Source organism: Astyanax mexicanus, chromosome 4 (genome assembly GCF_023375975.1).
Source record: "Astyanax mexicanus isolate ESR-SI-001 chromosome 4, AstMex3_surface, whole genome shotgun sequence".
Lineage (NCBI taxonomy): Eukaryota > Metazoa > Chordata > Actinopteri > Characiformes > Acestrorhamphidae > Astyanax > Astyanax mexicanus.
Window position 1 is genome coordinate 3,789,029 of NC_064411.1, and position 25,122 is coordinate 3,814,150.

At 40.8% G+C, this 25,122-nt stretch overlaps 3 protein-coding genes across 3 annotated transcripts in view; 1 reads left to right on the plus strand and 2 right to left on the minus strand.

Annotated features, from left to right (window-relative positions):
* The window catches only part of LOC125801347 (zinc finger protein 271-like), a 773,213-nt gene that overhangs the window by 726,231 nt on the left and 21,860 nt on the right, over positions 1-25,122 (minus strand). The gene's annotated exons all lie outside the window — the stretch shown is intronic.
* LOC125801401 (gastrula zinc finger protein XlCGF7.1-like) overlaps positions 1-25,122 on the minus strand; it is a 129,786-nt gene that overhangs the window by 15,272 nt on the left and 89,392 nt on the right. The gene's annotated exons all lie outside the window — the stretch shown is intronic.
* On the plus strand, positions 22,725-24,369 carry LOC125801541 (putative uncharacterized protein DDB_G0290521). The gene is made up of 2 exons (XM_049478363.1): positions 22,725-23,696; positions 23,769-24,369. The coding sequence occupies exons 1-2, from the start codon at positions 23,224-23,226 to the stop codon at positions 23,842-23,844; spliced, it is 549 nt and encodes a 182-aa protein (XP_049334320.1). The 5' UTR covers positions 22,725-23,223; the 3' UTR covers positions 23,845-24,369.

A 25,122-nucleotide genomic window follows, 5' to 3' on the forward strand; every position in this document is an offset into this window, starting at 1 on the left:
CAATTTAAGATTGAAATTCGGAAAAATATGTTTTTTTTTTTTATTGGTTCAGGCTTAAAAGGGTTAAATATACAATTACATCCAAAGGTAGAGTAGCATGTGTTTAACTTGATTTCATGTTTATAAAGTTTTTTATTGTGAGTGCTTGTGGGTTGTGTTGTTTTAGTTTTTTGAAGAGCATAGTCATTCACCAACTACACTTAATTACCAAATTCTACATTTGAGTTACTGACCATTATTATTGGCCTAGCTAAATGTCCAAACAAATTGTTTCCTGTTTTACTGACCATTATTATTTGTGGATTGTCTAGCTAAATATCCAAACACAGCATTTGCTATTTTACTGACCAAATGTATAAACAAAGCATTTCCTGTTTTACTGACTACTATTATTGATAGCTAGCTTAGCTAAATATCCAAATACAGCATTTGCTGTTTAACTGTCCATTATTATTGGTAGCTAGCCTAGCTAAATTTACAAACAAAGCAGTTGCTTTTTTACTGACCAATGTAAGTGTTTCAGTACTAGTAACAGTGTTTCACGTCCGGTAAATTTGTTATATTTCTTACAATTTTTTTTTTTTTATGTAATTTGTGTTCTCTTTCAAGCATTCATTCGGTATCTAACTATGGGATACGCCCCTCTCACATATTCCTCATGTAGCCCCGGGTAAAAAATGTAAAACTCCCTAGTTCTAAAATAGATACGCTAATAAATACAATAATAAATAAAATCATATAAATTCATAGCAGTGGTTTAAAAAAAGTACAGGCTCAAAGTAGTCATTGTGTTTGTGTAAATAGTTTAAAAAAGAAAACAAAATCCGTACAGAATACATATTTCATTTATTTTCTGTGTATTTGCAAGAAGGTCACTTAAAAGTGATTAAGGGATCTACTGAGGGAGAAGTGTACAGGTGAGGGTGGAGTAGAGGATTGGAACACGCCCGCCCACGGGACGAGAGAGAACAGCGGAGATGCGGGAGTAGCAGCGCGGGACGAGGCTGAAGTTGGTTTGATATTCGCAGCTCCAGATTCGTTTGGCTCGATATTCGCAGCCTCGTATTCCCCGGCTGAAGTTGGTTTGATATTCGCAGCTGCCACTTCCCTGAACCACCGTGAACTAAAGGGAGCGTTCACAAACACCCGCTGTTTATATTAAACACCTCACAGATCAACACTGAAGGAGATAGAATGAAGAAAAGCAGTACATCTGTTTATTAACAATGTAAATATACAATACATTATTAAATATAATTTTATATACACGACCTTTCATCAATTATTTTCTCCAGTTTTACTTACAACATGAATTTGCTGTTCTAGTGTAATTCATTCATTTCATAAGTAAAAAATATCTGAAATAGAGATTTAGCCTCCTACTTTCAAGAAAACCTGGCATTATCCTGTCCGGAGCTAATTGTGTATTGTAAAATATTTATTATAACTACTGAATTTATAATTATATATTATAATAAATAATAAAAATATATTTTTAATACAATTATATTTTAAAAGCCATTGCGCTCAAAAATATGAGGCAGATGTTCAAGTGTGATTTTTAAGAACTTTTTCATGTTGGGCCAGACCAAATACACATGATCTGAAGAGTAATAGTCTTCTACTTTAAGGGAAACCTGGAAGTAGCCTGGCCCGAGCTGATTTTATACTTTAAAATGAACTGGCAACATGGTATAAAGAGCCATAATGCACAATGTTTTATGTAAAGCTGATGTTCCAGTGTGATTTTGAAGGACTTTTTAATCTTGGGCCAGACAAAATACACATGATCTGAAGAGTACTAGTCTTCTACTTTAATAAAAACCTGGAATTAGCCTGGCCCGAGCTGATTTTATACTTTAAAATTAACTGGCAACATGGCCTACCGATCAATAATGCACAAAAAAATTGAATATAAAGCTGATGTTCTAGTGTGATTTTGAAGGACTTTTTAATCTTGGGCCAGAACAAATACACATGATCTGAAGAGAACTAGTGTTCTTCTTTAAGGAAAACCTGGAATTAGCCTGGCCTAAGCTGATTTTATACTTTAAAATGAACTGGCAACATGGAATAACGATCCATAATGCACAAAAAAATTGAATATAAAGCTGATGTTCTAGTGTGATTTTGAAGGACTTTTTAATCTTGGGCCAGAACAAATACACATGATCTGAAGAGAACTAGTCTTCTTCTTTAAGGAAAACCTGGAATTAGCCTGGCCCAAGCTGATTTTATACTTTAAAATGAACTGGCAACATGGTATAACGAGCCATAATGCACAAGTTTTTTTATGTAAAGCTGATGTTCTAGTGTGATTTTGAAAGACTTTTTAATCTTGGGCCAGACCAAATACACATGATCTGAAGAGTACTAGTCTTCTTCTTTAAGGAAAACCTGGAATCAGCCTGGCCCGAGCTGATTTTATACTTTAAAATTAACTGGCAACGTGGCCTACCGATCCATAATGCACAAAAAAATTGAATATAAAGCTGATGTTCTAGTGTGATTTTGAAGCACTTTTTAATCTTAGGCCAGAACAAATACACATGATCTGAAGAGTACTAGTCTTCTACTTTAAGGAAAACCTGGAATTAGCCTGGCCCAAGCTGATTTTATACTTTAAAATGAACTGGCAACATGGTATAACGAGCCATAATGCACAATTTTTTTTATGTAAAGCTGATGTTCTAGTGTGATTTTGAAATACTTTTTCATCTTGGGCCAGACCAAATACACATGATCTGAAGAGTACTAGTCTTCTTCTTTAAGGAAAACCTGGAATTAGCCTGGCCCAAGCTGATTTTATACTTTAAAATGAACTGGCAACATGGTATAACGAGCCATAATGCACAATTTTTTTAATGTAAAGCTGATGTTCTAGTGTGATTTTGAAAGACTTTTTCATCTTGGGCCAGACCAAATACACATGATCTGAAGAGTACTAGTCTTCTTCTTTAAGGAAAACCTGGAATTAGCCTGGCCCGAGCTGATTTTATACTTTAAAATTAACTGGCAACATGGAATAACGATCCGTAATGCACAAAAAAATTGAATATAAAGATGATGTTCTAGTGTGATTTTGAAGGACTTTTTAATCTTGGGCCAGACCGAATAAACATGATCTGAAGAGTACTAGTCTTCTTCTTTAAGGAAAACCTGGAATTAGCCTGGCCCGAGCTGATTTTATACTTTAAAATTAACTGGCAACATGGAATAACGATCCATAATGCACAAAAAAATTGAATATAAAGCTGATGTTCTAGTGTGATTTTGAAGGACTTTTTAATCTTGGGCCAGAACAAATACACATGATCTGAAGAGAACTAGTCTTCTTCTTTAAGGAAAACCTGGAATTAGCCTGGCCCGAGCTGATTTTATACTTTAAAATGAACTGGCAACATGGTATAACGAGCCATAATGCACAAGTTTTTTTATGTAAAGCTGATGTTCTAGTGTGATTTTGAAAGACTTTTTAATCTTGGGCCAGACCAAATACACATGATCTGAAGAGTACTAGTCTTCTTCTTTAAGGAAAACCTGGAATTAGCCTGGCCCGAGCTGATTTTATACTTTAAAATGAACTGGCAACATGGAATAACGATCCATAATGCACAAAAAAAATTAATATAAAGCTGATGTTCTAGTGTGATTTTGAAGGACTTTTTAATCTTGGGCCAGACCAAATACACATGATCTGAAGAGTACTAGTCTTCTACTTTAAAGAAAACCTGGAATTAGCCTGGCCCAAGCTGATTTTATACTTTAAAATGAACTGGCAACATGGTATAACGAGCCATAATGCACAATTTTTTTTATGTAAAGCTGATGTTCCAGTGTGATTTTGAAGGACTTTTTAATCTTGGGCCAGACCAAATACACATGATCTGAAGAGTACTAGTCTTCTACCTTAAGTAAAACCTGGAATTAGCCTGGCCCGAGCTGATTTTATACTTTAAAATTAACTGGCAACATGGCCTACTGATCCATAATGCAAAAAAAAAATTGAATATAAAGCTGATGTTCTAGTGTGATTTTGAAGGACTTTTTGGGCCAGACCAAATAAACATGATCTGAAGAGTACTAGTCTTCTACCTTAAGGAAAACCTGGAATTGGCCTGGCCCAAGCTGATTTTATACTTTAAAATTAACTGGCAACATGGCATACCGATCCATAAGGCACAAAAAAGTTTAATTTAAAGCTGATGTTCTAGTGTGATTTTGAAGGACTTTTTAATCTTGGGCCAGACCAAATACACATGATCTGAAGAGTACTAGTCTTCTACTTTAAGAAAAACCTGGAATTAGCCTGGCCCGAGCTGATTTTATACTTTAAAATGAACTGGCAACATGGTATAACGAGCCATTTTGCACAAGAAAAGCCACTGTTCCAGTACAATTTTGAAGAATTTTTTAATCTTGGGCCAGAACAAATACACATGATCTGAAGAGAACTAGTCTGCTACTTTAAGGAAAACCTGGAATTAGCCTGGCCCGAGCTGATTTTATACTTTAAAATGAATTGGCAACATGACATGAAAGCCATTTTGCACAGAAATAATGAATATAAAGCATTGATTTTGAGAATACCAGAACACTTCATCTCATGTGTATTTGGTCTGAAAAAAAAGTCCAAAATCATACTGGAATATCAGCTTTAAATATTTTTTTTTTGTGCTGCCATGTTGCCAATTAATTGTGCAGTCTAAAATCAGCTTGGACCAGGCTAGTTCCAGGTTTTCCTTAAAGTAGAAGACTAGTACTCTTCAGATCATATGTATTTGTTCTGGCCCAAGATGAAAAAGTCCTTCAAAATCACACTGGAACATCAGCTTTACATAAAAAAAATTGTGCATTATGGCTCGTTATACCATGTTGCCAGTTCATTTTAAAGTATAAAATCAGCTCGGGCCAGGCTAATTCCAGGTTTTCCTCTTTCCCAAGATTAAAAAGTCCTTCAAAATCACACTAGAACATCAGCTTAATATTCAATTTTTTTGTGCATTATGGATCGTTATTCCATGTTGCCAGTTCATTTTAAAGTATAAAATCAGCTCGGGCCAGGCTAATTCCAGGTTTTCCTTAAAGAAGAAGACTAGTTCTCTTCAGATCATGTGTATTTGTTCTGGCCCAAGATTAAAAAGTCCTTCAAAATCACACTAGAACATCAGCTTTATATTAAATTATTTTGTGCATTATTGATCGGTAGGCCATGTTGCCAGTTAATTTTAAAGTATAAAATCAGCTTGGGCCAGGCTAATTCCAGGTTTTCCTTAAAGAAGAAGACTAGTACTCTTCAGATCATGTGTATTTGGTCTGGCCCAAGATGAAAAAGTCTTTCAAAATCACACTAGAACATCAGCTTTACATAAAAAACTTGTGCATTATGGCTCGTTATACCATGTTGCCAGTTCATTTTAAAGTATAAAATCAGCGCGGGCCAGGCTAATTCCAGGTTTTCCTTAAAGTAGAAGACTAGTACTCTTCAGATCATGTGTATTTGGTCTGGCCCAAGATTAAAAAGTCCTTCAAAATCACACTAGAACATCAGCTTTAAATTAAACTTTTTTGTGCCTTATGGATCGGTATGCCAGGTTGCCAGTTAATTTTAAAGTATAAAATCAGCTTGGGCCAGGCTAATTCCAGGTTTTCCTTAAAGTAGAAGACTAGTACTCTTCAGATCATGTTTATTTGGTCTGGCCCAAGATTAAAAAGTCCTTCAAAATCAGACTAGAACATCAGCTTTATATTCAATTTTTTTGTGCATTATGGATCGGTAGGCCATGTTGCCAGTTAATTTTAAAGTATAAAATCAGCTCGGGCCAGGCTAATTCCAGGTTTTCCTTAAGGTGGAAGACTAGTACTCTTCAGATCATGTGTATTTGTTCTGGCCCAAGATTAAAAAGTCCTTCAAAATCACACTAGAACATCAGCTTTATATTCAATTTTTTTGTGCATTATGGATCGTTATTCCATGTTGCCAGTTCATTTTAAAGTATAAAATCAGCTCGGGCCAAGCTAATTCCAGGTTTTCCTTAAAGAAGAAGACTAGTTCTCTTCAGATCATGTGTATTTGTTCTGGCCCAAGATTAAAAAGTCCTTCAAAATCACACTAGAACATCAGCTTTATATTCAATTTTTTTGTGCATTATTGATCGGTAGGCCATGTTGCCAGTTAATTTTAAAGTATAAAATCAGCTTGGGCCAGGCTAATTCCAGGTTTTCCTTAAAGTAGAAGACTAGTACTCTTCAGATCATGTGTATTTGGTCTGGCCCAAGATTAAAAAGTCCTTCAAAATCACACTAGAACATCAGCTTTAAATTAAACTTTTTTGTGCCTTATGGATCGGTATGCCATGTTGCCAGTTCATTTTAAAGTATAAAATCAGCTCGGGCCAGGCTAATTCCAGGTTTTCCTTAAAGAAGAAGACTAGTACTCTTCAGATCATGTGTATTTGGTCTGGCCCAAGATTAAAAAGTCCTTCAAAATCAGACTAGAACATCAGCTTTATATTCAATTTTTTTGTGCATTATGGATCGGTAGGCCATGTTGCCAGTTAATTTTAAAGTATAAAATCAGCTCGGGCCAGGCTAATTCCAGGTTTTCCTTAAGGTGGAAGACTAGTACTCTTCAGATCATGATTTAAAAAAAAAAAAAAAAAAATTTTGTCATGGACATGTTCCCTGCAGCTTCATGAGAATCACCCATAACACCGACCAAGCAGCTTATAAAGCCAGACCTTGTAACAAGTGGGAACACGTCATTAGATCGACACATGTCAATTGGGATCCAAGCGAACGCTGGGCGACTCGTGAGCGGGAGAAATGAAATAAATTAACATACAAAGGGATAATGGTGCGATAAATAATCTAATAACCATTGCATTAGAGTGGCAATCCGATCCTAATGGGAAAAATCTTCGGCATTTTTCATAGGGGTCGGGGTGGATGTAAATGGTAACGACCCTGTCGGTTGGATCAAAGTTAGAGTTACAGATAAACCGACCATCGACACCGACGAGGCCACAAACAAACACAATAGACAATAATGGGGGGGATCGGCCTAAACTGAAGTGTGAGGAAGAGCAAGAGGAAATGCTGGAAACCAACCAGTCTTGGGGATGACTTTAAGGTAATGATGTCACTTCCTCCTTTGATAGAGTTCGAATTATTGGTCGCCTGGTGGCAGAGGGACCGTGGGAGAATTTTTCCTGTCAAAAATTGGTTGGTAGGCTGCCAGAACAGGTTTTCGCTCCCACCGTTAGTAAAATGTTCACTCACATGTTTATCAAGTGTTGAACATATGTAAATACATATTTGGAGGAATTACGATGTGTTGACGTATCTGGTTGATACGTCAAAAGCGGGAATTGAGGAGTAACGGTTTATTATATGTTGGGTTTATTGACAAATATCTTTCAATTATGATTACTTATCTTAGTATCGATAATGACAATAATCATTGTGTGAAACCTTGTATTCTATATGCATAACCAATACTCACATTGTATTTGATCATCTTTATTACTCACAGTGTGTTTTACACGCATTTATATAAAAGATTAATCAATAATCACAATATATTCTTTACATATATAGTAAAACATTGTTTGATCAGGCATGTGACTAACACAGACTCTATTATTTGACAACTTAACCCACATGATACATTTACTAACACAATAACATATAACATATGAGATGTAGCTCAGGCTTGAAGTATTTTGTTTAATACTGCATGACCCTAACTAACGGTCATCAATTCGACTGGTACAGGGCTAAATTGCTACAAAAAAGGCTATTAGATCAAAGCAGCCTTTTGGTGAGTGAGTGCCTCCCTAAAAAACCTCTGCTTCAAAGAGGGGGTGACGCACTCACACAGATAGTGCCACGATGTTTCATTCTGGAAGAACACAGTCAAGGCCAAACACTAGTGGTCCGGTCAGACACGTGAAACTTGAGTACTAACACGTGAAATTATGCATATTAACATGAGCTAATCGTTAGCAACGCCTCATCAGCAGGTTTCACGTCATTTTGGGTATAAAACATGGAGTCAGATAAGAGGGGGGTCAGAACTTATGCTGGGACGGCTGTTAGACGGTCTTTCATGTGTGGGTTCTCCTGAATATTCAGTACTTTGTAATAAATACCTGGTTTGCTTTCAACTTCACTCCACTGTCTGACTCTCTCTATCAAACGAACACGCAGGGGAGTTGTACCCCGGACGAGAGGTGGGGATAGCCCACCTCACATTTTCTTTTCTACAACAATATGTATGTATGTATGTGTGTATATGTATATGAGTGTGTAGGCGTATGTATGTATGTATGTATGTATGCAATTATTCTTTCTTATGATTCTGTTTGTAATTTAGAGGGAAAGTACTGTAAATAAGCCCCAATGGGCTTTCTTACTTTCCCTGCACATGTTCTTTTTTTCTCACTTATGTAATACACATCCCTGTTTGCTTTCTTCTTTCACATATGTGTGCAAATAATAAAAAAAAAATTAGGTTGTTAAGCAAACTGTACTTGTAAGACAGAAATGAACTGAGACAGACAACTTCTGATCAAGACCAGCCAGAACCAGTTTTTGGGGAACTGACCAAGGTGCTTTCCTCCGTGACCTCGAGGTGGGTTTTGTCTGTAAATGCTCATGTCTGTGAAATAATCTTTGAACTTCTTCTCTTGAACTCCTTGTGAGTGGAACTCGTTCGCCGAGCTCCGTTTTAATAAATTGTTAATTGCTGAAGATAAAGTATCCTGTCTCTCTCTAAATTATCTCTACTTTGGGATTCCATCAAAAGAATCCAGGGGAACGCACTGGAGATGGCGCAGAGGGTAGTGCAGTTTTCCCAACATCATCTAAACGTACAAACAAAGCATTTGCTGTTTTACTGACCATTATTATTGGTAGCTAGCCTAGCTAAATGTCCAAACACTGTGTAAAGCTTTGTGTAAAACTTTTAAAGTTTAACCTGACATGACCACTAATTCTGTAAACCCTTTATAACTGGTTGACTCTCCTTTGGCATCAAAAACCTCAACCAAACATTTCCTGTAGCTGCAGATCTGACCTGCACAACGGTCAGGAGGAATTTTGGACAATTCCTTTTCACAAAACTGTTTCAGTTCAGCAATATTCTTAGGATATCTGGTGTGAATCGCTCTCTTGATGTCATGATGCCATAGCATCTCAATTGGACTCTCCAGAAGGCGTATTTTCTTCTGTTGAACCCATTCGGTTGATGATTTACTTCTATGTTTTGGGTCGCTGTCCTGTTGCATCATTCATCCTATGTTGAGCTTCAGTTGGCGGACAGATGGTCTTAAGTTTTCCTGCAAAATGTCTTGAGAATAAACTTGGGAATAAATTTTTCTGTTGAAGACGGCAATCTGTCCAGACCCTGAGGCAGCAAAGCAGCCCAAACAATGATGTCCCCTCCACCACATTTCACAGTTGGGATGAGGTTTTGATGATGGTGTGCTGTGCCTTTTTTCTCCACATATAGCATTGTGTGTTCCTTCCAAACAACTCAATTTTGTTTTAATCTGTCCACAGTATATTTAGCCTGCGTTCTTGTTTAATGTTTTCCTTATTGTAGATTTGTCAACAAAAATGTTAGCATGTGCCAGAGATTTCTGTAAGTCTTTAGCTGACACTCTAGGATTCTTCCTCACCTCATTAATCATTCTGCACTGTGGTCTTGCAGTTATCTTTACAGGATGACCACGACGGGAGGAACAGCAGCAGTGCTGAACTTTCTCCATTTGTAGACCATCTGTCTTACCGTGGACACATGATCATCAAGGCTTTAAATATACTTTTGTAACCCTTTCCAACTTCATGCAGGTCAACAATTATTGAATATAGGTCTTCTGAGAGCTCTTTTGTGTGAGGCATGATTCACATCAAGCAATGCTTCTTAAGAGCAGCTTTAACCAACACATCTAATCTCATCACATTGATTGGACTCCAGGTTGGCTGACTCCTGGCTCCAATTAGCTCTTAGAAAAGTCATTAGCCTAGGGGTTCACATATTTTTCCACCCTACACTGTGAATGTTAACGTGTTGTGTTTAATAAAACCATTCAAACATATTTGTTTATGTGTATTAGACTGTGTTTGTTTATTGTTGTGACAGATGAAGACATTTAATGACCAGTTCATGCAGAAATCCAAGTAATCCCAAAGGGTTTACATTGATCCTCAGCAGACTAAAACAAGTATCCTGGCTATAGGGAAACAGCAGCTGGAGAAAGGAAACCTGGGCCCGTATTTATCAAACTTCTTAGCGTGGAATTTTGGACTTAAGTGCTGAAAAATTCTTAGATTTGCTCCTAATCACAGAGTTAAGTGTAAGTGCCAGTTATCAAAACTCTGAAGTCTAAGAATCACTCTTACTCTCCTGAAAAGTTAAGACTGCTCCAGAGGTCTCTTAAGTTGTTGAGAGTCGCCACCGGGGGGCAGAAATGGCACTGAGAAGACAGAGACGCGTGCGAACCTTCCAAGAGCGGAAAAATGTCTTTGAAATGTTGGATGACTTTCAGTTAATTAAACGATATAGACTGGACAGAGCAGGAATTGTATTTGTCACTGACTTAGTGAGAGATGTCATCTCACCATCAACTACACGCAGCAACGCCATCCCAGCTGAATTAAAAGTAGTGCTGATGCTTTGTTTTCTTGCTACAGGAAAAATGCAGCAGTGTAGTGCTGATGATTTGGGACCATCCCAACCAACAATTAGCTGAGTTGTCATGCAAACAATTATGGCACTTACAGCACGACACATTGTCATGCGTTTTATTGACTTTCCAACAACACCCCGTGTCATCCAACAGAAGCAAACCCAGTTTATGCAGATAGCTGGATTCCCAGGAGTTGTAGGTGCAATTGATGGCACTCACATAAAGATCATTGCTCCCAGCATTAATGAGGATGTTTATGTGAACAGAAAGAGGTACCACAGCATCAACACTCAAGTTGTGTTTGATGCAGAATACAACATTTTAGATGTTGTACCCAAATGGCCTGGGTCAACCCATGACGCTCAGATTTTCACTGAAAGCGACCTGAACAAACTCTTTGAAACAGGACTTGTGCCACCCGGATGTCATCTTTTAGGTGATAAAGGATATCCCTTACGCAGGTGGCTGCTCACACCGTTTTCCAGAACAGTGACGGAAGCCCAAATCAACTACAATAGGTATGTCTACTATGTTATCCATATGTATTTTGAGGAGTGAGTCCTCTACCAGACCTCCTTCAGACGCCCACTCTTCCTCCGGCCAGTCATGACTTGAGGTGTTTGGAAGCTCGGTCAAAAACGGAGGAGCAGATGGAGAATCAGAGCTCAAGCCAGCAGGGTCCATAGCACGATCAGCTTCTTCATTACTGACGATGCAATACATTTGAATTGATAATTAACATCAGTGTTTGTGTGAAAATGTAAATAAATGATTTAATAAAACTTGCCTTTGAGATAGGTTTTTAAATTTCAATAATGCTGGATCCTGACCCCCGTCCACACCACAAATCACTGCATTGTCTTCCCCAAGGATACGCTGTACCACTTCACAAACTGCGCTAAGGGGCTTTCCCGGTGGTCCACAGCCTGAATGTGATTCAGTTAGAATGTATACAGTCTCCAAAATAAATAACATAAATCCAAAATATATGAATAACAAAAGAAAGAATGGAAATTTATACATACCAGTGCGTGTCATATATGACTTATAGGCGGATATTTCTGTGCGGCTTTTTGACAGAATATTATACCATTTCTTTTCACAGTCAGATGGTGAGCGAATGCAGGCAACATGAGATGCAGTCATAAGTCGTGAGATGTCCTCCCAAGCATTTTTTTTGTCCGCACTAGTTAATGTGGGACTGAACTTCCCTTTTATAATATTTTTTCGTTCTTCTATTAACTCTACAAGTGTAAGTGTTTCCTCCACTCTCCAGTTCGGTTTCCTTTTAGAATCCATGGCTTTAGTGATCACAGCATCAATGAAAGCTTTTAATTGATGAAAAGCACGTGACAAATTGTTTAATCAGCCTAGCACCTGTTTAAATTTGTCAGCAACAAATACATGATTGCAACAACATGGAGACTTGTTTTTATTCAGATTATTTATTAACAACATGAATACAGTGTTTTAATTAAGACATTCTTCACAAAAATAAAAATTGCACCATTCTTAATTAAAATGTGAAAGTATTTCAACTTTTTTAAAACTTTGATCTTCACATTTCTCAGGAAATAATCTTAAACTTGAAATCCGATGTAGTGATTGGTTCTTGCCGGGGGTTTGGAAATGACGTCATCCCAGAATTTGCTTTGAGGCACTGACAGGTGTCGTAAATTAGCTCTTAGACTGACATTTGAAAACTATTCCAACACTTCGCTTAAAGTGAGTCTGAGAGGCTTAATAAATCCTTTTTAGTCTCAGCTTTTAACTAAGAATAATTTTCGACTTAAGTCCATTCTTAGCAGCATTCTTAGGAGCAATTGTAAGAAGTTTGATAAATACGGGCCCTGGAGTCTGATCTGCTCTGATAACAGATACTCTGTTCATCACAATAAGAACAGAACTGATCTCTCCACTCCTCCCTCCGGCTGTAGGAGAGTAGGAGTGTATGTGGACTGTCCCTCCGGCACTCTGTCCTTCTACAGAGTCTCCTCTGATACACACTCACCCTCACACACACCCTCACACACACACACTCACACACACACTCACACACTTACACACATTCTACACCACCTTTACTCAGCCCCTCTATGCAGGGTTTTGGGTTTATCCTGGCTCCTCAGTGCGTCTGTGTAAAATAGAATAACCCTGTGGGTGTGTGTGTGTGTGTGAAGGAGAATGTGTGTATAAATATATAAGTGTGTAAATATTTTATATAGATGATTTTGTAAATTTTCCAAAACGTTTATTTTAATTACTGTTATCTTTATTCACTACTGTTATCACTTGTTCTGTACTTATTGTTAACTATTGTTTTATTTTATTGTAAAATAGATTCATATTAATAAAGCTGAAGAAATGAAGAAATGGGAAACTGGAAAGGTGAAGAGGAGACTGGTGATTTTTGTTGTGATTTTTTAAAAATAATAAGAGAGTCACTGATTCCACATTAATCACGTGCATTAACACATTAACATTAGCATCCTTCTGAATTAAGATCTCAGTTTTCTGTTTATTTGGTCTTTTGCTTGTTGTAGAGTTCTTTCTCTTGTCCTGTCTTGTCTTATCTTGTCCTGTCCTGTCCATGACTCTGTCTGTCCCTCTATAAAGCTAACTAATAGTGATCACCAGTAATCAGCGCTGGGGCTTCTGGGAAACTGAGTTCTGTTCACCGCTGCTCTCGTACTACACTGCAATTAAGGTTCCTTAATCAGATGTTTTTATATGGGGGGAAACCTACACTTATGGATTTGGAGTTTAGACACCCATGTTTGGATTTTCACAGTGTTTGGATTTCTTCACAGCATTAAACAGCTGCTCTGTAGTTTCCATGTTTATCTCTTTATTGGTTTTAGTTTAGTTAGTTTAAATGCCACATAAAAGCAGAATCATCACAAACAGGAAAGAAACACGGACAAAGAGGAGAAGAGATGCCGCAGAACCACATAAAAGCAGAATCGTCACAAACCGTTAAGAAAAACATACAAAAAAGGACACAATTGTCACAAACAAACAGGAAAGAAAGATGGACAAAGAAGAGCAGGTAGCTGCAGAACCACAGAAAAGCAGGATTGTCACAAACAGGAAAGAAAAAAGAACAGATAAACAAATAAACATGAAAGAGACCCCAGAAGAAACAAGCCTATTAAAAATATAACAAAAACAAACAGTAAAGAAGAAAAGCAACAACAAAGAAACATTATTGAAGCACCTAACAAAGAGATCAGACATAAGTAGTTTTATATGTTTTTTTTTATATTGTTCTAACTCTGTTCTTCAGTATCCAAAGATCAATAAAATTAATCAATAAAAAAACAATAACATAAGAAGCTTTTCACATAATATTGTTAAACAAAAAATGCTAAAAATGTTTTGTTTCACATAAGATGGAACAGCTGTGGTACGTAGTGGAGTTCGCTGACAAAAGCACAGCAGTTGTGCCCACTTCATGGGTCAATAATGGACAATGTCTATGGCCTCCACGGGACAGCGTGAACATTCAGAAAGTTGTAAAACAGCAAACCCGAACAGCACCAGACTGGACAGTTTATGAGCAAATTCGCTGCCTAGCAACTTGTGGTAAGTTGTAAATTCATGTTGCTGCCAATTACACACACACACCCAAATACTACTTTTCCTAAACATTCCCCCTGTATTTTTACATTGACCAATTTATGATGGCTAGACAAATGGAATAAATGGGAAACAAATACTACAGATTATTACACAATCCTACTGTAAACAGCATTTAATATTTCTGTGACTTGTGCAATAGTAGCCTGTTGGAAATCTAATACAGCTCTGGAAAAAAATTACAGACCACTTCAAAATCTATAGACCTGAACCCCACTGAAAACCTCTAGAATGAATTCAAGAGGAAGATGGATGGTCACAAGCCATCAAACAAAGCTTTTTTTTTGGTCACCTGAAGTCACGGCCTTCATTTAACTGAAGAACAACATTTATCAACGCAGCTATTTTTTCCAGAGCTGTAATGTACTGTTTACAGGAGGTACTGTCACCCTTAGAGTAGGTTTAATCAGAATTATTCCTCCCTATACCTTTCACAAATTTAGCCTGTATCAGTTGCATTATACAGATATTTGTCAAGACAACAAAAAAAAACTCAAAATTATGTGAACTTGTTAATATTGCTTACATGTATCAATAAATATCTCTATTAGTTTGATGATACTTTTATTTTCATTGAACTCTAGACATATCACCAAAATACCTTTTGAATTGAGGGGATTTGGATATTTCTGACTGCAAGATATATAATACAATTCTTACTTCTTTTCTCTGCCAATAATTCATTTCAGACACTTACGAGAAAGCCATTGGTTGCTTAAAAAAGTCCGTAGAACCTAGCTGCCCCACTTCCGATATTGAATCTGAAATGGAACAAGAAGAAAGAAGAAAAAGGAAATCGAAGTAAGGTTATTTCAGTGAATACATTAAGTGTTATAAAACATTTCCTTGCATTTCTTAATAGTGAACATTTTACAGACCAAATCGAAAATATGTCAACATCTTCAGTGATCCGGAAGAAGAGTACACAGCAAAAAGACGAATGCCTAGGCCTCCACCAATACTTTCACCAGGTATATGTTTCAAAATTATTTTTGTATGTGTTTAAAACCCCACACAGTTAGGCACTGGTGTTTATCTAATTTTTCCTAAGGTGCATTTAAGAGATATTTCAGAAACCATTAAAACAACAGTGAAACCTGCTGTACATCTCAGACAAAGAGAAGGACAATACATCTTTTTTTCCAAATGGGGATCCCCATTCATTATGCAGTGGAGTCTAGGACTAAGTATAACATGTGTAAAGGAAACAAAATATAAATATTAATGTGAACACCTGTTCTTTGCTGTTTTTAAAGGTTTAACCTCATCACACATTACAGCAATTCACAACTTACAAGCAAAAAAAATGCTCCCAGCAGCTCAAATGCTTGCATTAGTTTATCATTTTTAAGCTAGGCAATACACTTACACAACCATGACAAACTTCATGACCAAGCTAGTTCCTGACTTATCTTGTGGCTGTGCTGGACATCACAATGTACAATGCATTCGGAAAGTTTTAAGGCAGTTTCACTTTTGTCACGTTTTGTCATGTTGTGGCTTGTATTACAAAAATATATAATATTATAAAAAAATCCTCACTGTGCAGAACTTTTATTGCAAAATTTATTAAAAAGGACAAACTAAAACACTATCCTCATATAGGTATTCAGACCCTTTACTCAGTACTTTACTAAGTAAGGAGTTGTCCCCCCCCCTAGTGTTGTCACTCCTGTGTTGTATTGGCTGCGTGTTAGGGTTGTTTTCTTATTGGAAGGTAAACCTTCTACCCAGTCCCGAGAGCCCTGGATTAGGTTTTCAAAAAATATATATACGAACTTTGCTCTAACACTTCCGTGACTTTCCCTCAACCATCCCTGTCCAACCACTGAAAAACATGCCCACAGTGTGACGCTTCAATGTAGAAATGGCATTGGACAGGTCCAATCAGCTAAGTTTAGACACTCCAGTCAAGGTACTTAAATATCTAAGATGATAAACAGAAATGGGAGGACACCATAACTAAATTTCAGTGTCAGAGAAAAAGATTATGAAAATGTGCAATCTGAAATTTAATTTCATTTAATTTTTATTCAATTTGCTAAAATGTCTGTAAAAATTCTGTGTTCACATTTTAATTATGGGGTATCGCGTGTGAAATGATGTGGGAACACAGCATTTCAAGGCTGCCACATGACAAAATGTGAAACATGTGAAAGGACCTGAGGATTTTCCTCATGAATTTTACATATTTTTAATTCATTGTATTGTATTGTATGCATTCAAAGACAAAAATCTATCTTGTGAAACTGTCACAATAAATATACAGAAAATTACATGATTAACACAAAATGCTAATTTATCATTACAGATCTCTATCAAAATTACAAAACAGCAGCTGAAGCACTGAACCACACTTGGCCTGAGGATAACTTTCATGGTAGAAATCATAATTTCACAATTGAATTATTAGACATTAACAATACCTAATATGTTGCACATATTAATTTAATTTTGAGCACTTACTTTGCATTTGTTGTTCTTTCAGGCTATCAAAATTCCCCCACACTTCCCTCAGAGTTCCCTCACACTTCTGCAGGTCAGTTGTCCTCTGAACATATTATTACATCTAACATCAATATGTTAAACATACACACTTCATGCTATTTAAAATATAATGTGGTACCATAATAAAGAGATTTGCTAGTGCATGTTTTGACACTTTGAAATCTTAATACCGTGGCATGAAACATGTTTTATATGTCTTCCAGATGTACAACCTCAGCCCCATCAGTTGCTCAGAGGTACATTTCAACATTGTCTGCATACACTTTAATGCTGTTTCTGCTTTTTCTAGTATTCATTTTCTTACAAAAATGTGTTTTGCAGACATGGGACTGAGCAAAGTTTTGCAAATGCTTGCACAAACACTAGAAGAAAACAGAGAGACAAAAGAAGAATTAAAAAACTCACCCAGGAGGTAAAAGCCCTCAGGAGAGACCTAGTTAGTCAAAACACAGAAAGGACCTCACCTTCAGTCATTAGGTTACCCCTTGGAACCATGGCAGAACTGGATCAGGCGGAGATCATCCTCAAAAACCCAGAGGAACGTCAAAAGATGGTACTTTTTTTTAAATTATACTTGTAGTATTGAGTCTGTAAGAATGTACAAAAAAAAATCACTTTATGCTCACTTTATGATCTGATTATGGTATGGATTTACATGAAAACAGTTAGAAATTGTATTTAAACTTTTTATGAAGTATAGATTCAGATTTAAATCACATTCAAAATATTGATTATGATTGATGATTGATAATATGGAATTAATTAAATTAGGTAAAATATTAATTAGGCATACATACATTCCACTATTAACTACTTGATCAATGGAATGTGCTATCATGAGTTACATTGTGTTACTGTTTTATGCAACAGTTCTAAAAAAAAAGCCTTTTCTGTGTTCTATAATGGTCACTGTCACTGTGACCATTACATACATATGTCTTACAAGGTCAATACTTACTAACACTCCTTTTGGCAGAAAGCTTGGTTATGAACAATTGCCTAAGACAATGTAAGTATCTGTAGTAATTTTTAAGAAAATATCATTTTAAAATGGTTATTGGATGTTATAATGTGTCATTAGAAACGTTCTTGAGTTATCATGAATGCACAGCTTTTTAAAGGTAGATTTAAAATGTTCACTTTTCGGCAACAACTTTTTCAGCTGTAGACTGCAACAAAGAGTCTGACATTTGCTTCCAGGAATTTCTAGCATTTTGTGAAATCCATTGCGGTTTGACTTGCCTTTGCACTTCTCAGTTTTCTCAATCTCATCTTGACCGTTATACTACTTTATGTAGTGTAGAAAATGCAAGCTGAAACTGTAGAGTATCTTATTGTATTCTTGTGGATTACTTTTGTTTTTATATCTTTAGACAAATGGTTAGAGTAACCCACTTGTGCTGAGCAAAAATTCTAAATAATCAAACAATTTATAAAGCATGAAAAATTACCTAAATTACCTAAATTTGGTATTTAAACTCTGAGACCATGCAAAAATGTTTTACCCCTTTGCAGCACTCAGATAACTAACTTAGCCAAAATATTGGGCTGTGTTTGATTAGCTACATAAGCTGAGTATACTACTTCCCAATTTTAAAAAGTTTAAGTACGCCACACTGCCGTTTGCAACTGTATGCAACATGTAAAAGACTGTTTAACAAATATTAAAATGTTATCGGTTTACCCTGGCCAGCAAGTAACCCATTGCTTTTATTTTGTTTGATTAATTTATTAGACACACCAATACATGGCCTTTACTTGGACATAACCTGTTCCTGTTGATACTTGCCTTATTAGTCATCTTCTGTTTTTCTCCTGTCAGGTGTCTTACTTTGCCATCACTGGAGGACACACGCAAGACATTCTTGTGAGGCGCATGTTGGCATGTGCCCTTACAAACAGCCTGGCAAGCCAGATGAACTGGGCTGGCAAAGGACACAAAAGGGCATTTAAAGACACAGCACTTCACGATGTAATGTCTGGTAAGTTAATGCACCTGCACATAAACAAACACACCCACATTCATAACCAACCAAAATCAAAATAAAACTGAACTACCTACATTAAATTTGTCTCAACAGCGACACACCATGAAATATTTTTGCATCTTAAATGTAAATGCCTCTTTTTCTTTCAGTGCAATCAACCCAAAAACATCTATATAGGCAACTACTGAAAGTATATATATATATTTACTCATATATAGCAAATCTATACCTATAGCAAATCTGAACATTAATTTCTATATAGTTGATATAATAACTATAACTATAATAGCTATAATTTGTAACAGGAGAACGAATGTTTGCTTTGTGGTATTCTAGTGACACAGTTTTAAAAAAGGAAATAACGAAGGACTGACTACAGGGCCTAAAAGAGATTACATCTGCAACAGGTGTTTTCGTACATACTGCATATTACTCAAATACAATAGCTCATAACACCACCCAAACTCTAAATGAACGGACTTACTTTTCAGGAAGTTGATGTTTATGATTACGATGTCTGTCTTTGCATTGTGTAGAAGACAATATTCTTCGGTCTTCATGGCGTGCGTTTTTTCCTCCAAGTTATTAGGTTCATTTCTGCCCACTGATGTAATAGGGATAGCAACAGTTATTAAGCAGTCATTGGAGGCCTACTAAAAAGACAGGGTTTGTGATTGGTCGGTTTAAAAGGGGGCGCGGTTAAATATGTATGTATGTCAAAAGTGTTTAGAAACCGTTCTTAATGGCATACAATAGTTTTAAATATACAAGATATAGTTTTAGGGGCCTAATGTGGGCAATAAAATCGCATTTTTAACCTTACTGTCACACCTGAACCTGACTCTATTATCTTGGAAAACAATCAATTCAATATCCATGCCTTACTGCAGAGGTCTTCAACACACGCAAATTATATGCAAATTACAACGGCGTATAACTTAAAAACTCAGGTCCTATCACTACGTCCGTCCAAAAGTTATATTTAACTGGCTAACAAAATGAAATAAAAAGCAGCACATATAAATGAACACAGTTCATAATAGCCTAAATGTAATTTTAGTCCTTTATAGGTAAAACCTGTTTATATTTCGCTTTTATTCCGCATACAAGTTCAAAATACGGCAGTGGAAAATGTTACATTGCTGAATGGTAAAGGCGAGATAAAGGCCAAACTAAAAAAACAAAACAAGAAATAACAATAAATAGCATGTATACATATCCTGATCGTGTCTGTATCTCTCTCTCCCTCTATCTTTCTGTCTCTCTCTCTCTCTCTCTCCCTCTGTCTATCTGTGTCTCTCAATTTCTCTCACACACTCTCTGTTTGTCTGTCTCTCTCACTCTCTCAAACTGTTACACCTTAGCCCATGTCTGTGTTATGTTTCTCCCTCGTTTGTTCCCTAGTGCTCCTGCCCCTCTGTTTACCTGTCATGTGTTCCCTGCCATGTGCTTGTGTTGAGTTTTTTGTACCTGTTTCCGCCCTAGCCCCGCCCTAGTCCCGTCCTAACCATTAGTGTTCTCACCTGTGTCCTGTTTGTAACCCCGCCCCCTCGTCATCCAAGCCCAGGTGTTTCTCACTCCCCTCCTGTATTTAAGCCCCTCTGTTTGAATGTTCAGTGTCGAGTCTTTTGTATTTTGTCTTTTGTATCTTGTATCCAGTATCCTTTGTATCCAGTATCCAGTATGTATCCTTGCTACCCGTATGTTTCCTTGTCTTAGTTTCTTAGTCTGTGTTTCTAGTTTATATCATCCTAGCCTTGTTTTTGCGTTACCCGCGTTTTGTTTATTGTTTTATTTTATCTTGTATGTTTAAATAAATATATATTGCACTTACGTCCATCCCTCCCTCCTTCGTGACATAAGACTCGACCTAAAATATGGACGTAGCAAGGTGGCAGGCTACGAGGAAGGCGGACCTCGAATATCTGCGGTTCCTCGCCGAGCAAATTCGGGGAGATGAACCGCTCCCGGCGCCTCTCCTTGGCTTGGAGCTCGTCAGCCCAGCTACAGCTAAGCTAGCTAGCCTGCTAACTCCACCGCGCTCTCAAGCCCGGCCGCCTTCCAGCTCTCAAGCCCGGCCGCCTTCCAGCTCTCAAGCCCGGCCGCCTTCCAGCTCTCAAGCCCGGCCGCCTTCCAGCTCTCAAGCCCGGCCGCCTACCAGCTCTCAAGCTCGGCCGGATCCCAGCTGTACAGCCCGGCTGGATTCCGGGTTTTCGACTCCTGCTCCGGAAGCAAGCTCCGGTCCGGTGTTTTCAGCCACGCCCACTGCTGAGTCTGCGGCTCCTGTCCGGATCTTGGCGGCAGCCGCACTCTCAGCTCCCGCTGAAGCGGCTTCTTCGCCAGCAGGACCCACCGCCTCTGGATCAGCGCTGCCCGCGGCTCCCGCCGCCTCTGAATCAGCGCTGCCTGCGGCTCCGGCCGCCTTTGACTCTGTGCCCGCGGCCCCGGCCGCCTCTGACCCAGTTCCCGCGGCCCCGGCCGCCTCTGACCCAGTTCCCGCGACCCCGGCCGTCTCTGACCCAGTTCCCGCGGCCCCGGCCGCCTCTGACCCAGTTCCCGCGGCCCCGGCCGCCTCTGACTCTGTGCCTGCTGTTACCCCAGTTCTTGTGCCTGGGGGTCCAGCCTCTGCTCCTGTGCCTACTCCCAGGTCACGAGCTCCTAGACCCGCCGCGCCTGCTCAAGCCGCACCCGCCGCGCCTGCTCAAGCCGCACCCGCCGCGCCTGCTCAAGCCGCACCCGCCGCGCCTGCTCAAGCCGCACCCGCCGCGCCTGCTCAAGCCGCACCCGCCGCGCCTGCTCAAGCCGCACCCGCCGCGCCTGCTCAAGCCGCACCCGCCGCGCCTGCTCAAGCTGCACCCGCCGCGCCTGCTCAAGCACCAGCTGCTTCCGCTGCCACAGCTCCAGCTCCAGCACCTGCTGCCACAGCTCCAGCTCCAGCACCTGCTGCCACAGCTCCAGCTCCAGCACCTGCTGCCACAGCTCCAGCTCCAGCACCTGCTGCCACAGCTCCAGCTCCAGCACCTGCTGCCACAGCTCCAGCTCCAGCACCTGCTGCCACAGCTCCAGCTCCAGCAGCTCCCGCTGCTCCAGCCTCAGCTCCAGCGCCAGCAGCTCCCGCTGCTCCAGCCTCAGCTCCAGCGCCAGCAGCTCCCGCTGCTCCAGCCTCAGCTCCAGCGCCAGCAGCTCCCGCTGCTCCAGCCTCAGCTCCAGCGCCAGCAGCTCCCACTGCTCCAGCCTCAGCTCCAGCGCCAGCAGCTCCCGCTGCTCCAGCCTCAGCTCCAGCTCCAGCAGCTCCCGCTGCTCCAGCCTCAGCTCCAGCTCCAGCAGCTCCCGCTGCTCTAGCCTCAGCTCCAGCTCCAGCAGCTCCCGCTGCTCCAGCCTCAGCTCCAGCGCCAGCAGCTCCCGCTGCTCCAGCCTCAGCTCCAGCGCCAGCAGCTCCCGCTGCTCCAGCCTCAGCTCCAGCGCCAGCAGCTCCCGCTGCTCCAGCCTCAGCTCCAGCTCCAGCAGCTCCCGCTGCTCCAGCCTCAGCTCCAGCTCCAGCAGCTCCCGCTGCTCTAGCCTCAGCTCCAGCTCCAGCAGCTCCCGCTGCTCCAGCCTCAGCTCCAGCGCCAGCAGCTCCCGCTGCTCCAGCCTCAGCTCCAGCGCCAGCAGCTCCCGCTGCTCCAGCTTCAGCTCCAGCTCCAGCGCCAGCAGCTCCCGCTGCTCCAGCCTCAGCTCCAGCGCCAGCAGCTCCCGCTGCTCCAGCCTCAGCTCCAGCGCCAGCAGCTCCCGCTGCTCCAGCCTCAGCTCCAGCGCCAGCAGCTCCCGCTGCTCCAGCCTCAGCTCCAGCTCCAGCAGCTCCCGCTGCTCCAGCCTCAGCTCCAGCTCCAGCAGCTGCCGCTGCTCCAGCACCAGCAGTGCCTGCCGCCCACGTGGTACCCACTGCTCCAGACCCTGTGCCCGCGGCTCCGGCCGCCTCTGACCCTGTGCCCGCGGCTCCGGCCGCCTCTGACCCTGTGCCCGCGGCTCCGGCCGCCTCTGACCCTGTGCCCGCGGCTCCGGCCGCCTCTGACCCTGTGCCCGCGGCTCCGGCCGCCTCTGACCCTGTGCCCGCGGCTCCGGCCGCCTCTGACCCTGTGCCCGCGGCTCCGGCCGCCTCTGACCCTGTGCCCGCGGCTCCGGCCGCCTCTGACCCTGTGCCCGCGGCTCCGGCCGTCTCTGACCCTGTGCCCGCGGCTCCGGCCGCCTCTGACCCTGTGCCCGCGGCTCCGGCCGCCTCTGACCCTGTGCCCACTCCCAGAACTTTGTATACCCCCAGGCCTGCCCCAAGGCCCCCTGTCTTTGCCCCCAGAACTGTGCCCAGGCTGGCTCCTTGGACTTCCGTACAGACTTTCGCCAGTCCTGGGCACCCACCAATGTTTGTTCCCGTGTCTCTCCCTGTCCTGGTCCCGGTGTCTGTGTTTGTTCCCATTCCTGTCCCCGGTGGTTTTCCTGTTCCCGTCCCTGTCACTGTGTTTGTGTCCGTCCCTGTCCATGTAATTGTCCCAGTTTCCCTGCCCAGTCTTATCCAGTCCCAGTTCCCGGCCACTGTCCAGTCTGTGTTTCAACCCCCTGTCCAGTCTCCATTCCTGTCTAGTGTCCAACCCTCTGTCCCGTCTAAGCCCCCTGTACAGTCTTTGGTCCAGTCCTTGTCCTCTGTCCAGTCTCAGCCCTCTGTCCAGTGTAAGCCCCGTGTCCAGTCTTTTGTCAAGTCCTTGTCCCCTGTCCAGTCTCAGTCCCCAGTCCAGTCGTTTGTTCAGTCTGAGCCCCCTGTCCAGTCCCAGTCTCCGTTCCCTGTCCAGTCTCCGTCTCCTGTTCTGTCCCCTGTCCAGTCTCAGTCCCCTGTTAGGTCGTTTGTTCAGTCTGAGCCCCCTGTCAAGTCCCAGTCTCCGTTCCCTGTCCAGTCTCCGTCTCCTGTTAGGTCGTTTGTTCAGTCTCTGCCCCCTGTCCAGTCTTTTGTCCAGTCCCTGTTCCCTCTCTCTCGGCGCCTCTGGTAGTGGCGCCGTTGAGGGGGGGTAATGTTACACCTTAGCCCATGTCTGTGTTATGTTTCTCCCTCGTTTGTTCCCTAGTGCTCCTGCCCCTCTGTTTACCTGTCATGTGTTCCCTGCCATGTGCTTGTGTTGAGTTTTTTGTACCTGTTTCCGCCCTAGCCCCGCCCTAGTCCCGTCCTAACCATTAGTGTTCTCACCTGTGTCCTGTTTGTAACCCCGCCCCCTCGTCATCCAAGCCCAGGTGTTTCTCACTCCCCTCCTGTATTTAAGCCCCTCTGTTTGAATGTTCAGTGTCGAGTCTTTTGTATTTTGTCTTTTGTATCTTGTATCCAGTATCCTTTGTATCCAGTATCCAGTATGTATCCTTGCTACCCGTATGTTTCCTTGTCTTAGTTTCTTAGTCTGTGTTTCTAGTTTATATCATCCTAGCCTTGTTTTTGCGTTACCCGCGTTTTGTTTATTGTTTTATTTTATCTTGTATGTTTAAATAAATATATATTGCACTTACGTCCATCCCTCCCTCCTTCGTGACACAAACACACGCACACACACACTCTTTATCGCTGTCTCTCTCTCACTCACTCTCTCAAACACACACACACAGACACACACACTCTATCTCTCTCTCTGTCTGTCTCTGTCTCTCTCTCTGGGCCCTATTTGTAGTGACATATTTTCATCAGTTTTAAAAAAGGAAATAACGAAGGACTGACTACAGGGCCTAAAAGAGATTACATCTGCAACAGGTTTTTTCGTACATACTGCATATTACTCAAATACAATAGCTCATAACACCACCCAAACTCTAAATGAACGGACTTACTTTTCAGGAAATTGATGTTAATGATTACGATGTCTAATACTAAACGTAGTTCATGGTTGGGAGTACAGTTATAGGAGTGCTTCATAAGGTAGACCATCTGCTGGGAATTATTAGGAATAGTTTTATATCAATTATTTTTATTCAATGAATACATTTTGGCCCTATATTACTAAATAGTTATTGAGAAATTAACTATAATAGAAATAAACAATTCCACAGAGATCATAACTTTGACACGCATACTTCACAGTATATCTTGATTTGTTTTATACAAAACAAAGCCTGCATCAGTAAAGGCTTTATTTCCATTATTTATGACTGGAATTGACTGTATGTTCCTTTGGTCTCAATAACGCAGAGAAACAGTGCCACGAAGCATCGCCAGCACTCCAGACTCGGGTACAGGATCATTTCGCGCGCCCAGGAGTGCGAAATGAGGGAACGAGATACAAAATGTC

Bases quoted from the DNA above. Each gene is read 5' to 3' on its own strand.
- LOC125801541 (XM_049478363.1), top strand. From the start codon at position 23,224: ATGTTTGTTCCCGTGTCTCTCCCTGTCCTGGTCCCGGTGTCTGTGTTT. The intron at 23,697-23,768 runs GTCGTTTGTTCA...GTCTCCTGTTAG, and splicing joins CAGTCTCAGTCCCCTGTTAG to GTCGTTTGTTCAGTCTCTGC.